The sequence below is a fragment of the Clarias gariepinus genome, chromosome 10, assembly GCF_024256425.1.
Source record: "Clarias gariepinus isolate MV-2021 ecotype Netherlands chromosome 10, CGAR_prim_01v2, whole genome shotgun sequence".
Taxonomy (NCBI): Eukaryota; Metazoa; Chordata; class Actinopteri; order Siluriformes; family Clariidae; genus Clarias; species Clarias gariepinus.
Window position 1 is genome coordinate 15,959,957 of NC_071109.1, and position 13,260 is coordinate 15,973,216.

At 39.6% G+C, this 13,260-nt stretch overlaps 1 protein-coding gene across 2 annotated transcripts in view; it reads right to left on the reverse strand.

Annotated features, from left to right (window-relative positions):
• pcdh19 (protocadherin 19) overlaps nt 1-13,260 on the reverse strand; it is a 217,355-nt gene that overhangs the window by 123,731 nt on the left and 80,364 nt on the right. For both annotated transcript variants that reach the window (XM_053506467.1, XM_053506466.1), the window contains exon 3: nt 8,071-8,129. In XM_053506467.1, the coding sequence (XP_053362442.1) occupies nt 8,071-8,129 (59 nt within the window). The remainder of the gene's footprint in view (nt 1-8,070; nt 8,130-13,260) is intronic.

Below are 13,260 nucleotides of genomic sequence, written 5' to 3' on the forward strand. Positions count from 1 at the left end.
TGCCAGATTAAAGAGATGCGTCTTGAGTCTACTTTTAAACTGGGAAACTGTGTCTGAGCCCCGAACACTGTCTGGAAGGCTATTCCAAAGTTTTGAGACCCTAGAGAGGAGGATCAGCAGCTTTCTTCGAAAGTGGCTGGGCCTTCCTCGCAGCCTCACCAGCACTGCTCTGTATGGAATAAGTAACATTCTGCAGCTGCCCATCAGTGGCCTCAAAGAAGAGTTTATGGTGGCACGCACCAGGGAAGCCCTACAGTACAGGGACTTAAAGGACTGCAAGGTGTCAGCAGCTGGTATCGAGGTGAGGACAGGAAGGAAGTGGAGGGCTGGGGAAGCAGTGGAGTTGTCAGAGTCACGCCTAATACAGAAGGAACTGCTGGGCACCGTGGCAACAGGTAGAGCAGGGTTGGGCTACTTTCCAAAGACCCTCACTAGCCAGACCCGTAGAAAGGAAATACACCACCTGATCCAGGAAGAAGTTAGAGCGGGTGTGGAGGAAGAGCGAGTGAGTAGGGCAGTGGAGCTACGGAAACAGGGAGCGTGGATGAGGTGGGAGTGCGCACTTCACCGAAGGATTTTCTGGGCAAACATCTCAAATCCAGACTTCCAGCGGGTCCGATTCTTAGTGCAGTCCGTCTATGATGCCCTACCAAGCCCAGCGAACCTCCATGTGTACGGGAAAAGTGAGACACCCTCCTGCCCGCTGTGCTCTGGCAGAGGGTCTTTGGAACACCTCCTCAGTAGCTGCGTGAAGGCTCTGGCGGAGGGTCGCTATCGGTGGCGCCATGACCAGGTGCTCAAGGCAGTCGCTGAGAGTTTAGCCTCAGCCATCAGCTCCAGCAAAAACTAACATGCTCCGATGAAGGCAATCTCCTTTGTTAAAGCTGGAGAAAAACCCAGGGCACACCAAAAGATGGCAACAGGCCTACTCCACACAGCATCTGACTGGCAGCTGCAGGTGGATCTGGGAAAACAGTTGAAGTTTCCCCAGCACATTGCAACAAGAACCCTCCGGCCGGATATGATCATGGGTGAGAATGGGTTATCTGTTGAGTCTGGTTCCTCCTAAGGTTTCTTCTTATTGCCATCTCAGGGAGTTTTCCCTTGCCACTGTCGCCCTCGGCTTGCTCATCAGGGACTATCTTTAGAGAGGGTTAGAGAGCGCGAGAGCAGTGTTATTCCTGTAGCGGACAGTCTGGGTGCCACAGGCGGAGATAACCAGCCCCCGAATCCGGCATTAGAGCCCTCACAGCGGGGCGAGTGGGTGACGACTCGGCGGCATACTCGTTCAGTCAAAGCTAACGCTAAGGCTAGCCCACCGGAGCACACCTCTTCTGCGCTTCACGTGTCCAACAGGTTTGCTCTCCTCAGTGATGCACCCACTGAGAAACCTAAAAGAGCTCTGGTTATAGGAGACTCTATACTGAGACACGTGAAATTAGCTAGACCTTTAGGGGCGCCAGCGGCAGTGGTTAGGTGTATCCCGGGAGCCAGAGCACCGGACATAGCAGGTAATCTTAGGGCTCTAGGACAGCACAGGTTCTCCAAGATAGTAGTACATGCTGGAGCTAACGATATACGCCTTCGTCAGTCAGAGGCTAGTAAGAATAACTTTATAGAGGTGTTTAAATTAGCGAAGGCGATGTCCGATGGAGTAGTATGCTCTGGTCCCATCCCAATGAGACGTGGTGACATAACTTACAGCAGGTTATGGTCGCTGAACCGCTGGATGTCCAGGTGGTGCTCCGAAAACAACGTGGGCTTCATTGATAATTGGAAGACCTTTGAGGGCAAAGCTGGCCTGTTAGGGCGGGACGGTGTCCATCCCACTCGGGAAGGTGCTGCTCTCATTTCTTGTAGTATAGCTCATAGTCTTAGAAAAGGCCTAGTTAATCGGTGACAATCCAGAGCCCAGGCCAGGGAGCAGACAGACAGGCTAAACCAACCATCTGCTAGCTGCATAGAGTCGTCACTCAGGGTTCACTCTATTGAGACTGTGTCTGTTCCCCGAGCTAAAATTTAGAAAGACTCAGAAAGTCTGTTTTAGTAATTTAATTAACATAAAGACCACAAACTTGGATCAGACTGAATGCGCAGCCGGCACCTCTGATCTGAAGCTAGGACTGTTAAATATTAGATCTCTCGCATCTAAAGCAGTTATAGTTAATGAAATTATCACAGATCAGAAGTTTGATATACTCTGTTTAACAGAAACCTGGATTAAACAGGACGAGTATGTAGCTCTAAATGAAGCTAGTCCTCCTGGATACAGCTACATACGCCAGCCTCGGTTAACTGGTAGAGGAGGAGGCGTCGCAGTTATTCACAATGATAATTTGACTATTGTACAAAAACACGGACACAAATTTAATTCATTTGAAATTCTTTATAGTAACATAAGTGTATTTAACTATATTAAGTCAGCTCAGTCGATCCCGCTAATTGTCATTTACAGACCTCCAGGGCCGTACTCGGAATTTCTTAGTGAATTTGCAGATTTCCTTTCAAATCTAGTCGTTTCTGTAGACAAAGTGTTAATTGCTGGAGATTTTAATATTCATTTTGAAAACCCAGAAGACCCTCTGAGAACTGCATTTATGTCTATACTGGACTCGGTAGGAGTAAATCAGTGTGTAGTAGGACCCACTCATAAAGCAGGTCACACTTTAGATTTAATAATATTATTTGGATTAAGTATAAGAAATTTATTCACAATACCACTATCTGAAGTTATCTCAGATCACTATCTTGTCTCAATTCAAGTGTGTCACAATAATAATGTACACACAGCGCCGCGCTACCGTATGAAACGTACATTCACATCAACTACCAAACAGAGTTTTATCAGTAATCTCCCAGAGTTCCCAACTTCGATTAGATCACCGTCTGACCCCACAGAACTCGATCAGGCAACTGAATATTTAGAGTCGACATTTCGCTATACCTTAGATAATGTAGCTCCAGTCAAAAGAAAAATTATTAGAGATAAGAAACTTGCTCCCTGGTATAATGATCACACGCGCACTTTAAAACAGACCGCTCGGAAATTAGAACGTAAATGGCGTCAAACTAAATTGCTAGTATTTCAAATAGCATGGAAGGAGAGCATCCTGAACTATAGAAAAGCTCTTAGTGTCGCTAGAAGAACATATCTCTCCACTTTTATAGAAAATAACAAAAATAATCCTAGATTCTTATTTAATGCTATAGCCAAATTAACCAGAAATAAGACCACTGCAGAAATCTCCACAACAACATCATGCAATAGTGAGGACTTCATGAACTTTTTTAATAATAAAATTGTAAATATTAGGCATAAAATTGAGGTTTTGAAACCGAACAATGTAATTGATGCAGATGTTAATCTAGCCATGTCAGATCAGAACCTAGAATACTTTACTCCCCTTGAAGAGAATGAACTAATTTCACTCATCTCTTCTTCAAATTCATCAACCTGTATATTAGATCCTGTACCGACACATTTTCTTAAACAGATAGTACCAGCAATAATAGAACCCCTGTTGAGAATAATTAATTCTTCACTCAGCATTGGATATGTTCCAAAATCTTTTAAATTAGCAGTTATCAAACCAATAATTAAGAAACCTGACCTCGACCCCTGTCAGCTGTCCAGTTACAGACCAATATCAAACCTCCCCTTTTTCTCTAAGATTCTGGAAAAGATAGTAGCGGAGCAGCTATGCTCATATATACATAGAAATGGCATACATGAACTGTATCAGTCAGGATTTAGGCCTCATCACAGTACAGAGACAGCGCTCGTTAAAGTAGTAAATTACATTCTATTGGCCTCTGATCAGGGTTGTGTAACTATGCTTGTATTACTTGACCTCAGTGAAGCTTTTGACACCGTTGATCACGCTATTCTTCTTCACAGATTAGAAAATGTAGTGGGAATTAAGGGTACAGCCCTCTCCTGGCTCAGATCCTATCTGACCCATCGTTATCAGTATGTAGACTTAAATGGTGATTATTCTGCATGTTCTCTAGTGGAGTTTGGCGTTCCGCAGGGTTCAGTTTTAGGTCCACTGCTTTTTTCCCTTTACATGCTTCCTCTGGGCAACATAATCCGTAAGCATGGTATTAGTTTTCATTGTTATGCTGACGATACACAGTTATATGTCTCAGCAAAACCTGATGAGAAAAAACAGCTTACTAAAATTGAGCAATGTGTGCAGGACATAAGAAATTGGATACTAATTAACCCTCTTCTGCTAAATCCGGATAAGACAGAAGTTCTAGTCATAGGACCGCATACAGCTAGGAGTAAAATTTTAGATCACACCGTAACTTTAGATGGCCTTTCTGTTCCATCAAATGCAACAGTGAAAGACCTTGGTGTGATTATTGATTCCAGCCTTTCATTTGAAGCACATGTAGATAATATTACCAGGATAGCATTCTTTCACCTCAGAAATATTGCCAGAATAAGAAATTTATTGTCGCTAAACGACGCAGAAAAACTAGTTCATGCTTTTATCACCTCTGGGTTGGACTATTGTAATGCCTTACTGTCTGGTTGTTCAGCTAGATGCATAAATAAGCTTTAGCTAGTCCAGAATGCAGCAGCGAGAGTCCTCACCAGAACCAGAAGATATGAGCACATCACCCCTATCTTATCTTCACTCCATTGGCTTCCTGTGAAATTTCGCATTGATTTTAAAATACTACTCTTGACATATAAAGCATTAAATGGTCTCGCGCCGCAGTACCTGAGCGAACTGCTAGTGTCTTACGATCCGCCACGCCTACTTCGCCTACTGCATCGAAGGATGCAGGCTGCTTGTCAGTACCGCGTATTATGAAAAATACAGCTGGGGGCAGAGCTTTTTCTTACAAAGCCCCAAAGTTATGGAATAGTCTTCCAAATAGTGTTCGGGACTCAGACACAGTCTCAGTGTTTAAGTCCAGGCTAAAAACCTATTTATTTAGCCAAGCATTTTTATAAATAGATTTGTCATAGGTAAAGGAGCAGATCTGGGGGACTCATGGACGTAGAGTATTATGGTGAACTGGTATGTTTGGATGCTGTCTTCCTCACTCTCATTGATCACTCAGGTTTGCTGACGGTGAGATGATTGTTTGCTTTACATGTCAGGAAGCCCTCATGTTTGTGTTTCCTTCTGGCTCTCCCTTTTAGTTATGCTGTCATAGTTAGTCCTGCCGGAGTCTCTGCTTGCACTCTACAGTTAATATACATTCACATTATACATTGTGTGACTGTGACCATACCTAACTGCCATCTCTCCTCTTCTTCTCTTCCCCCCTCTTTCTTTTTCCTCTCTCCTCCTGTCTCCCCCTTTACTCTTTCTCTCTCTCTCTGTCGAGCTACACATGTCGTTCCTGAGCTGCCAGTGATCCAGACTCCCTCTGCCCTCCGGACCTGTCTGACCCATCCTGGTGCCCCGCTTCTGGCTGAAGATCTCGTCACATGGATGCCCCGTGTGTCTCTCTGGGATGCGTCTGGTGTCTGGGAATGATTCTCTCTACCTAGAAAATGGTTCTGGCCTTGACTGGTGTTGGCAACTGTTTCTCTGGGGACTTGACAGTTCGATAGTTCATGACTGGAACTTCTTACAAGTCTACCTGGGTCTTCAATAACTACCTGGACTCCATATTAACATCAATTAACATCAGCTATTATAGCTGAACTGCCTCCCACCCTACACACTGTATAAATGCAGATCATTTACTGCTTTCTGTTTCACCCAAATGAGGATGGGTTCCCTGTTGAGTCTGGTTCCTCTCAAGGTTTCTTCCTATTACCATCTCAGGGAGTTTTTCCTTGCCACTGTCGCCCTCGGCTTGCTCACCAGGGACAAACTGACCATTTTGATTCATACAAATTCACATTTCATACAAACTTAAATAATTCTTTTGACTGTGTAAAGCTGCTTTGCGGCAATGAAAATTGCTAAAAGTGCTATACAAATAAAATTGAATTGAATTGAATTGAACTATCTGACCATTTTGATTCATACACATTCCATACAAACTTAAATAATTATTTTATTGTGTAAAGCTGCTTTGCGACAATAAAAATTGTTAAAAGCGCTATACAAATAAAATTTAATTTATTATTTTCTGATTTGACAGTGTTCATTTCTTAAGCATTAAAACTTTATGTTGCTTACTTCAATAATAAAACACTGTAATTATGCAATGCATCGTGTATGTTTTCAGTTGATTATACTGTATAATGAAGATAGACAGAATGTCCTCTAGGCCAAGTACTATAGAGATGAGTAGAAGTAATGTGCTTGTGCAGATAAACACTGCTTAGGCTGCTCTAATTACAAACTGTCACAATTCTTATTTGCTCTAATGAACTTTCCTAGCTGATTATTGTCAATATATGGGAATATTTCGTTGAATACTATTTATTTATTTATTTTTTCATTTTTAAGTATTCACCTTTCCTGCATATCAGAGCTTCACTGAAACTTTAGTACAGTGGAACCTCGGCTTGCAAGTAACCCAGTTTGCAAGCGTTTCGCAAGACAAGCAAACATTTAATACATTTTGAATATAAACCGAGAGTGCTTTAATTTATGAGTACCAAGTATCATCGAGTATCATGTAGCACGCATGCACTTCTTGTTCTGACGCTGAGCGTCACGTGATCACAAATGAGCTAATGATTTTTCTTTCTCTCATGTCGGTTGAATTGTGGGTAATCGTCTCCCATGTTCAGTCTCTCACTCGGATAGACACCCGTGCACGCGTACTATAGCACTATGACCATGTGTGAATGCGTAAAACATCTTTTATTTTGTGTTTGTGTGTGTGTAAGTAAGTCATCCTTTCATGCGCACGTGTTTATTATAACGCTTGTGCATGTGCATAAAGCAAAAACAAGTGTTAGAGAGGTTAAGGATCCATTTTTTCTCTCTCTCTGTTAGACTGCACTGATTCCGTTAAAGAGTGTTTCCCTTCCCTCCTCCTTGCCTGCACACACACACACAAACACACACTCTAACGAAAACACTTCTCTGTTACAATTCTTTACGAAGGTTAAGTGCAGGTTAATTTGTTTTACTTTTACTTAACAAAGGTGATTGTGCACAAACACAAACACTGTTGGAATTTATTTTTTTAAAGGTAAAGTTAAAGTTGCAGGTTAATATGTTTTAATTTTACAGTGGAACCTTGGATTACGAGCATAATTCGTTTTGGAAGTAGGCTTAAAACACATGTAAATCAAAGCAAATCTCCCCATAAGAAATAATGTAAATGCAAAATTCTCATTCCACAGACCAAAAAAGTAAATACATAAAAATAATTGATGCAAAATATGAAGTAAAAATACAACAAATTAACTTTTTTTTTTTAAAGTAAAAATAAATCCTAAAGGATAAGTGTTTCTGTTTATGCGTTTGGGTGCTGTTTGTGTTCGTGTGTGTGTGTGTGTGTATGTGTGTGTGTGTGTGTGTGTGTGAGAAGCTAAAGTAAGAGGAGAGAAGGAACCCTCTCCCCTACTCATCTCATCTTACACAGTAAACCTTCCTCCTCTCTTATTTGAGGTTCTCTCACACACACACACACACTAGCAGAAACACTGTTTTATTGGAAAAATTAGCAAGCAACATCGCTAATAATACTTGCGTGAGCGCATAATAACAAACTCGTTGCTGTAAAGTAAAAATAAAAAATTAATATGCACTTTACCGTTGAAAAGAATTGGGACAGAGCAATGTTTCTGTGTAGAGCAGAGTGTGTGTGTGTGTGTGTGTGTGTGAAGGCGAGAGGAGGAGAGTGTGTGTGTGTGTGTGTGTGTGTGTGTGTGTAAAGGCGAGAGGAGGAGAGTGTGTGTGTGTGTGTGTGTGTGTGTGTGTGTAAAGGCGAGAGGGGTGTGTTTGTGAAGGGGCATAGTGTGCAAACAAATAAGCACATATGACGTACACATAACTACTCATAGAAATAAGAAAAGGTTTCAGAACTCTTATGTTAAATTAAATGTTTTTAGTCAGTCAATTATTACTATGACAACATCTGCAACAAGTAAAAAGTGTATTTATTGGAAAGGAAATTGTAAAAATCTAGTCATACCTTTTGATAAGGTGTGCTCTGCTGTTAATATAGCTGGAGTCACTGGAAAAATTTTCTGTCTGGAGAGAGAGAGAAAAAAAGGGGGTATATTTAATTACAGCAACTGAAATAAAATCATTGCTACTCATTGCTATTTATTACATTCAATAATGTTACTATAAAAACCATTATTTTTTAAAGGGACTACTTTAGACAGATTAAAGCAATTTATGAAAACTTCCAATAACCATTTGGTGCTCTAAGTACATGAACAAGTATACCATCAGATCAGAACCGTCCTAATCCATCTCTTGGTAGGTCTCAAAGGTGAATATGCATTTTTTAGTTTGATTTTTGTACCCTCTTGTACCCATCTAGGTCTACAGAGATGGATGTAAATAGACAAGCACTGACCCAGTAAGCACCTTGTGGTCCATGTTATGTCGTTACATTATATGTCATGCTACACATGGAGCCACGTCAAATAGCCGCGGCCGTGTGAATGGCGTGCGAACGGCATACAGCTGCCCTATGGACAGCGTAGTCCCCCCTCCTTTTCCTTCCAGAAAGGCGTGTCAAGATTTTACAGTAAACACGCCCATTCAAGCCCTATTTATTCATTTACCTGGTTCCACCACTAGATGGCGCTTCGTTCTCAAGAACACGTTAACACACACCAGCAATTTAGCTGCGCTGAGTTGCAATAACGTGATTTTAATAACCCACCCCCAACCCCTCCGAACTGACGCTATCAAACTGCACTACAGAGATGACGATGGCAGCTTAATGGACTATTCGCGGTTAGTTTAATAAAATCTGTTTGGGATTAGTTTACAGATTATTTCCCAATTTAGTTTTTTTTTTTTTGACGTTTTGAAAATCACTGGCAGCACCAGCAGCGGTCAGATGTAACTTTAGATAACTTAATGATCTGTTTACCAAGTCTGGAGTTAACATTACAGCTTACTGTCAGTGTCACAAACTCACAATGTTACTCCTCTTTTACTCAAAAAGATTTCAAAAACGTAGAAAATACTATTAATGTCCCTATTACAAAAGCTACCCAATGAAAAGTGTTTGTGCTCTTTGAAAATAACTTTAGAGTCTGACTGAGTGTTGTCTGGATAAATTCAGCATTTATTTATTTATTCTTTAGGTAAGAGTTAATCTGCAGGTTATTTCTGTAAATATAATGTGATGCAGGTCATGAAGGACACAAGCTGAGGCCAGATGTACAGGAGCTAGCGAGCTGAATGCTAAATGGTTAAGATTTGCACAGTTTATTACATTTCAGAATTCCCCCAAACAGTATTTTTTCATACTCTGTGGTGTAGGTTTACTAATATCTTCTATTTTTATTACAACTAGATATTTTGTAAAGTTTATTTATCTTTGTCTTCACTAAATTCTCATGTTCTCTTTAATCAGAGCTCCGCTGTTGAGGATGGGGTCATCCTCAACAGCGGAGCCTTTTGGAGCTACTGGAGGGAGCTGTAGTAGGAATAATGTCACAGTGCAACTGCTTTAAAATGTTTGGTCAGGTCTATATTCTGAACATAGAATTGCAAACATATGATACTTTGGGGGAAACAAAGACTTAAACTGTTCCATCTTTAAAAGTTTTTAGATTTATATTTTAATATAAAAAAAACAGATAGAGACTGAAGCAGCTGGTGTTATCCGGGTATTTTTAATGACCTTTAAGCAAAAATAAAACATGTATTCACCGGTTTTATACAAATTACTGTTGTAACTTTGACTAGTTTTGGAAGAATACATTTTATTTTTAAAGGCATGTGTGCATGTTTTAATTGTTGGGGGATTGTTTGGGTATTTACAAAAACATTTACTTGAACCAACTACTTCAATGGGCAAAAAATGGAAGACGAATTTGTTTTAAATAGTCAAAGAGTTGGTCTAATAATAATTATTAATAATATTATTATCGGTCATAGAAACAAATGAAAACAACAGTTAAACACTTGATCATATGTATCTGTGGTAGTTTGTGTTTGTAATTATGTGACCCATAATAATTTTTTCTTAGTACAAATAAATTTTGGGGGGGTTTTAAGAACTCCATCAAAAGAGCAAAGATGAATTTAAAAGGAGTGGAAGGTGAGAAACCTCAGTGGAGAATAATGACTATGACATGGTGTTAATTGCTCTATGTGTGTGTGTTTTTGGCGGGGGGAGGGGTTCTTTAGACCTGTCTGCGCAAATGTGTTTGTGTTTAAGCCAACAGAGAAATGCAGGAGCGCACACAGACACACCTCTCCATCCACAAACGCTTACCTGTTGTCTTGTAAATTGTTGAATTAACCCTATGAACACAGCTGTTTAGCATCAGTCCTAAACACAAGCACAGGGTCTGTTTTTGTCCTTAATTGAAAGACATCAATACGTTTAAAAAAAAAAAAAAAAAAAAACCTCTTCTCAGATGTGTTGTCACATCTAATGGCACTTAGTTATTAACCTAGTTAACCCAGTGTAAGTATGTATCCAATGTTGTAAACATTAAAGCACTTTTTGTAAGTCGCTCTGGATAAGAGCGTCTGCCAAATGCCTAAATGTAAATGTAAATGTTAATAATTTACCCAATGATAACATTTTTTATTTTGCTAAATAAGGTAATAAGCTATATTAAAAATAAAACAAACCAGGAAGTAAGTGTTTTATACATTAAAGTACTCTGTATAGTATAGACAAAGCATGTGCGCTTGGGGGATTGGAAGGTGAATGAGGATACCTCATTTACAAGACAAAAGACTGTCAGAGGTGTGAATGCGCATCTCCGCTTTGCTCTTCGGTGTGTGTGTGTGTTTTAGGTTACTAGGGGTGCATTCCTAAATTCAGTCTGTCTGAATCTTTATAAACGCCAAGTTGGAAATTATGAAAATGACAACAATTAAAATCTTGATAATTTGCATCTGTGCTAATTTGTGCTTAAGTGACCTAAAATATTTTTCTTAGAACTTCATTAAAAGACAAATTTAGGAGGAGTGGAATGAGAGAAATCTCAGTCGAGAACGTACTGACTTCTCCTTATTACTGACTGCTAGATGGTGCTAAGACGGTTTTTTTTTTCACATGCAGCGCACAAATGTGTTTGTGTTAAAGCCAGCTCAGACAAACCTGACGAATGCAGGAGCAGACACACACACACACACACCTGTGATACTAACTTGCCGTTAGTGCATCAACGCTGTCTTGTAAATAGCTAATTGAACCTATAAACACAGCCGTTCAAAAGAAATACTAAACATACAAATGGTCTATTTTGTCCGCAAGTGAAATGCATCAATACGTAAACAATTTACAACACAATAACATTAGTGCCGAAGGATCTAATGAGACTTCAAAAGTATATTCGAACCGTAGACAGTATTTATTTTGCTGAACATTACAAAACAACCATGTCCCAAAAAAAAAAACAGTGCATCTTTAATAAGCCATATTGGTTTATCGAAAGACCGAGAAAATTTAAGAATGATTTTTCCCCCCCCGCAGACACAGTACGCCGGCGTGGTGCCGGAACGCTATCATCCCTGCTTTTTGGAGACAAAAAAGGATTTTGTGGACCTTTAAGCAAAATAGAAGCTGTATGCCCCTGTTTTATGCAGATCACTGTGTTAAATAGTTTTGGAAGAATGAAGTTTAAATAATGTTTGTTTGTTTTAATTGTCGGCGTATTGTTAGGCCAACCTAAAAAAATAATATATATATATATACACTCAACAAAAATACCGTCAAAAAGACTAGCGTATACGACAGCGTGTACCAGTTCCCACTAATATCCAAGAACTTCGCACAGACATTGAAGAGGAGTGGACCAACATTCCACAGGCCACAATTGACAATCTGATAAACTCTATGCGAAGATGATGTGTTGCACTGCATGAGGCAAATGGTGGTCACACCAGATAATGACCGGTTCTGAGTCCCCAGACCCCCAATAAAGCAAAAACAACTGCACATTCCAGGGTGGCCTTTTATTGTGGGCAGTATAAGGTACACCTGTGCACTACTCATGCTGTCAGATCAGCATCTTGATGTGGCACACCTGTGAGGTGGGATGGATTATCTCAGCAAAGCAGAAGTGCTCACTATCACACATTTAGACTGATTTGTGAACAATGTTTGAGAGAAATGGTAATATTGTGTATCTGGAATGAATTTTAGATCTTTAAGTCCATCTCATGAAAAATCGGAGCAGAAACAAAAGTGTTGCGTTTATATTTTTGTTGAGTGTATATATATATATACACACACACACACACACACATTATATATATATATATATATATATATATATATATATATAACTTGAACCAAGTACATCAATAAGCTACAGGGGGAGAGAACTTTTTTTTTTTTTAGAGAAGATAAGAAGTTGGCTAGTTAATCCTAAAGGAATATAATTAATTGTGAGAATGACTAATACTACTTGACCTGACAAATATTTGTTACAAATGTTAAAATTTTTTAATATTTGATTTATTTTTTTGGCTTGCAAAAATCCTTGAACTTTCTTACACTTGTGTCTCCCCTGTATTGGTTTGAAGGTAAGGGTCATAAAAAATTATTTTACAAAATTGTGCATGACATCAAGTTGGCATTTATACATATCGCTGCCAATGTATGTGTGTGTATATTTTATTAAGGGGGGTGGTGTGTGCTGCGAGTCCTAATTGGGGCTAAATAGCCCTCACAAATCAGAACCAGGCTAACCCAATCATTCCAATTCCAGTATCCAATAATAGCACTATAATTCATAGGCACATTAAATACTTGGCACAAGAAACATTGCATTTAAAAAAATAAAAAATAAAAAAGACTTTTATGGCAAATTTTAACAGAAAAACTGGGAGGCATATTGTATATTGGTATGCAACTGGCACATGTGCAAACTAAAAAGTAAACTGTAATCAGTGAACCAACTGGCCGTTAAAAGCACTGCCACAGTAATGCCCTTTCAAGACGTTATGGAAGGTACTGTCAAGCACAAACAAATAAAGTCACCCTTATTGCATGAATTCAATGCTTCCTGTGTAACTACATTTGAATGTAATTTACTTGCAGGACTTTTCAAACGCATTATTTCCTCACCACAGTATGCAACACATACTATTCTAGGCCATTCACAAATACATGCAAATAGGTAGCAATATACAGGGGTGAGCGCCGCGCTACCGTATGAAACGTACATTC